At 42.0% G+C, this 4,783-nt stretch overlaps 1 protein-coding gene across 1 annotated transcript; it reads right to left on the reverse strand.

Annotated features, from left to right (window-relative positions):
• Positions 1 to 2,466: 2,466 nt before the first annotated feature.
• On the reverse strand, positions 2,467 to 4,096 carry LOC148923791 (uncharacterized). The gene has a single exon (XM_089061615.1). The coding sequence runs from the start codon at positions 3,808 to 3,810 to the stop codon at positions 2,467 to 2,469; it is 1,344 nt and encodes a 447-aa protein (XP_088917741.1). The 5' UTR covers positions 3,811 to 4,096.
• Positions 4,097 to 4,783: the final 687 nt, after the last annotated feature.

Raw genomic sequence — 4,783 nt, forward strand, 5'->3', positions numbered from 1 at the left:
AGAGATGTTCGTAGAAGTCCCAGATCTAGTAGTTGATTTGATTTAGTTCTTATACATAATTCATTTTTTGCCTAGATCTAGCAGTTAGCATAGCATACTTTATTTCCAAATTCACTTAGTTAAATTCCTCAACCCAAAATATGCGTGGCAGCAGCCAACCCAAAAATAGTTTCCAATTCTCTACGCATGTATTTTACGAGTCCATCTCTGTGGGATCGATCCCTACTTCCCTGTGCTAGTTTAGTATCTGTGGTTGAGGGTTTTGAAGGTTTGCTTGCGTACCAACGACCAGACTTCCAGTCTTGTGAGTCTCTAGACCTTGTGATCTAGTTGATTTACTGGATCTAGGAAGTGTGTAATTAGAAATTGATAGGATACAGCAAGCAGAAAATCAACTCTTCACCAAGGAATTTCCTCTTCTTCATATAGGGCAGCCTCAAAAGCACGCGCCATTTCTGTGAGTTGTCCTTGAGCCATATTCGCCACGGAGTACTTGGATTTTCGCCCTTTCCACTCAGGAGAATATCTCTTTGGTGGAATGCCTCTGGTGCTTCTTTGTGGCATTTCATATTGTCCTGTGTCTTCATCCACTTTAACTCCTTCTTCTCTGTTATTGTTAGTATCATCAAAAATAGATTCATTTACCTCGAGATTTGAAGACGAGGCAGATGGTGAGGCCATGTCACTTAACTCCACATTCTGTATATTGGAATCAGTTGACTGCCCGGCAGTGCCGCTAACCTCCTCTGATGGACCAACTTCCAGAACATGATCTGATTTGGCATGATCGGGATCGGGTGGCGTAGGTGGAGTAGGTGGAATAGATGATGCAGGTGTGATAGGTGGAGTAGGAGTGGTGGTCCAGTCTAGTAAGTCACTTTTTGGTGTATTTGGTTGATTCTCCCCCTGACTGCTAGGCTGGTTATAGTAGAATTCCCCCTCAACAAAATCACAGTTCATAGTGGTGTACATTTGGCGTGTTTTGGGGTTGTAGCACCGATATCCCTTTTGAGTTTTACCGTATCCCAAGAAGACACATTTGACTGCACAAGGGGAAAATTTTGTTCTTTTGTGTTTAGGGATGTGGACAAAGACAGGGCATCCAAACACCTTAGGGTCGAGGCTTAGTGAGGAAGGTACTTGGCAATGGGTGGAAAAGATGTCTAAAGGTGTTTTAAAGTTTAGAATATTTGTAGGAAGTCGGTTTATAAGATAGGCTGAAGTAGCAATAGCTTCTGGCCAGAAGGATTTCGGAACTTGTGACTCGATGAGTAGTGCTCTAGTTATCTCTAGGAGATACCTATTCTTCCTTTCGGCTACCCCGTTTTGTTCTGGTGTATAAGCACAAGTTGTTTGGTGGACGAGACCTTTATCAGTAAAGAATTTTTGCATTTTCGAGTTGACATATTCACCCCCATTATCAGATCTAAGAATTTTGATGGTTTGATTAAATTGGGTTTTCACATGGGTGTAAAACTGGGTAAAAGTCTCAAAAACCTCAGATTTTGATTTCAGAAAGTACACCCAAGTCATTCGAGAATAGTCATCAACAAAAAGCAAGAAATAACGAAAACCTTGACCACCAGTAACAGGAGCAGGACCCCAGATATCAGAGTGAATTAAAGCAAAAGGAGTTTTCATTCTAGTATTGTTCAATTGAAAATGTTTGTGGCTTTTGGCCAAAAAACAAGTATCACACTGCATAGAAAAAGAAGTAGCTATCTCGGGAAAAAGTAAACGCATATATCCTAAGGATGGATGCCCTAACCGACGATGCCAAAGCCAGATCTGCCTTTCTGTCAGTCCGTGAGTAAGCAACGCGACACTCTGTTGGGCTGTCTCGTCCAAATAATACAGTCCATGTCGTTCAGTGCCACGCCCAACTATCGTTCCCGTCTTCGAATCCTGCAACATGCAAAAATCAGGCTGCATTAGTAACTTGCAATGGAGCTCTTTAGTCGCATGACTAACAGATAAGAGTTTGTGAGACAATGATGGGACAAATAGACAATTGGAAAGTCGTAAAGTAGGTGAGATAATAATAGTGCCCGCCCCTTGGACTGGTGCTAAATCCCCACTGGCTGTTTGGACATAGGATTTTTTTGACTGGGTAATGGCTAAAAAATCAGAGGAGTCAAAGGACATGGTATCGGTTGCCCCACAATCAAAAATCCAGTGACTATCTTTCTTTCCTACAATGGAGGTCGAGGAATTGGCTAGAGCTTCAAAAGAGTTTTTACACTCAATTGTGGGTTTGTCGGCTAGATTTTTGCATTTTGGGTCAATAGGAATGGGATTATCTGATTTTGAGGGACCAAAATAGACATTGGTCATTTGTGAGGGGCCTGTTTGGTATATATAGTGAGATGGAGGGTCAAGTTTGGTGTTTGAGCTATATATGGGGTCTGTTTTGAAAATAGGACAAGATGGAGGGTAAGTTTTAGATTCTGGAGAATGGGTGGGGTATTATGTGTTATTTGGGGAATTCTTGGGGCCAATTTGAGATTTCCTAAAAACTGGGGTATTTAAGGTAATCCCCCCCAAAACCTCCGCCTCTCTTCCTCCCCAAATTCTAGCACTCTCCGCCGCCTCCCCTTCGGTGCACATCACCGCCGACTCTCCTGCCGTCGGCTTACCATCATTCCACACTCGTGCCACCGAGACTGAGGCCACAGCTCTCTCCTCCTCACCATGACTTCCGGCCTGGGCGTTGCTGGAGACGCCGCTGCCCGTCGATTTTTCGCCGAAGGCGGCGCGGTCACCCACCGCTGCGGCCGCCGCTGCTCTTCCCCCACCGCCACGATTCCGGTTTTGTCTTCCTTTCTTCATTTCTTCCCACCAATCGGGATACCCGTGGATGTGAAAACACGTCTCCTTGGTGTGTTTCTTGCCTCCACAGTGAGTGCAGGAGAGGCGACTTTTATCTTCCTCCCCTCTCCGTTCGGCGGTCGTGTTTCTGAATGGGATGTGCGGTCTAGGATTATTTTGGTTGACGGCCGCGAGCCCAGTCCCGATGCCAGGGGTTGTTGGTTCTGCCGTCGCTGGGTTAAGAACTCGGTTGTTCGCCGCTGCCCGTCTTACCATCCCGTATGCAGTACGGGCATCTGGTATGGGCTCTCTGTTCAGGATCTCCTTCTTTACGGCATCATGTTTTTCATCTAGGGCATAGAGAAACTGATATGTTCTGTGTCTCTGGGTTCTCTTGTTGGTCTTCACGATCGATTCTGGATCTGTTATATCGCTCGGATCTCTGGAGTCTATGGAAATCCATAGATCTTGAAACTTCTGCCAGAGTGCTTCGAGTGTCATGCTCCCTTGCTTCATTCTGTCAGCTTGTCGATGTAGATCGAACACTTGTAGCGGGTCTCCTCCACTGCCGTATGTGATTGCTAGGCCTTCCCACAGATCCTTGGCTGTCTCGTATTGTGAGACTTCATTCACAAGTTCTATCTCGATGTTATTGATTATCCAATTGAAACAACAATGATCTCGTTGTTGCCATTTGGAATAGTCGGGATCGGTAATGGATGGGGGGTCCGAACCTCCATAAATATGAGATATCAAGCCCTTTCCTCCTATGGCTCGTTTCATGAGTTTTGTCCAAAGGGGATAATTTTCTCCATTAAGTTTGGTCGTGACGTGGACGTCGCCAAGGGATTCAAGTTGATTTTGGGTGGTATTTGAGGTTTTTGGTTTTGCTGATGAACTGATCTGCTTCAGAAAATCAGCGAATTGAGTCGCCATTTCGAAGGGGATATTGACAGAGGTTTGAGTGGTATTTGTGGTGGTTTCTGAGTCAGATTCTGACATCGTTTATTTTGGTGCAGGTAAAAGGGCTGAGAAGGGTATATGGACGGTGATGAACTCTTTTCTGAGTCCCCACCTCTAGTATCCTGCTCTGATACCATCTTGAAGATGGTTATCGAGAGAGGCCAGGATTAGATGGCTAAACATATTGAAGCTAAAGGAATAGACAAGAGTGTTGTATTATTTTCGGATGATTAGAATGATTTACAGCCCCTCTTTATATAGGGAGAGATAGTATGTACATATGGAAACAAGATAATTCTAATTCTAAGAAATATCAATTAAATCAATTACGGCTCCTCTGATTTGGGTGATTTATTTGTTTCCTTATGCATATTTTGACAGGGCGGAGCATCTTTTGGGTGCGTGTGTTTGTGTTTATGATATAGTTCCACTCTTTGGTATTCATGGCCATGTTCAGCTTAATGATTAGGATATCGCGAGGGAATATAGTCACCTGGGATTTGATGCTACTATTCAACCTTAATCTCTCTTCTTCACTCCAAAACATCATCACTCGCGGCTTTCGGTGAAAGGATTTGATTTCTTGTTTTTTTGTCATCAAATCATGCTATTATTTATACTACTACTTGCTTTTAATTCTTCAGTTATACGAATCTTGCAACAATATTATTTCTATTACAAATACACTATATATTTCTATTGCAATAATACACGGGAAATGATTAAAACAATTCAAATAGTACATTACATAAGTATGATAAGTTGAAAGATATAATATCCAAAATCTTACACAAGAAAAAATATTTTAAAAAATGCAAATCATATATTAATAAATGTACATAATTGTGCATACATAATCGAACTCTTTTTTAACATTTTACATTGAAAATCGATTTATAAATTTAATTAATTCAAAATTAATTTCATATTAATATTTTGCAACAATTTAAAAAAAAAAATGAAATTTTAACGTAAATATTTAGTTGGCATTTGCTGCTAATATTCAACCTTA

Source organism: Salvia hispanica, chromosome 6, assembly GCF_029641045.1.
Source record: "Salvia hispanica isolate PSC_SH4W2 chromosome 6, Shi_PSC_v1, whole genome shotgun sequence".
NCBI classification, from domain to species: domain Eukaryota; kingdom Viridiplantae; phylum Streptophyta; class Magnoliopsida; order Lamiales; family Lamiaceae; genus Salvia; species Salvia hispanica.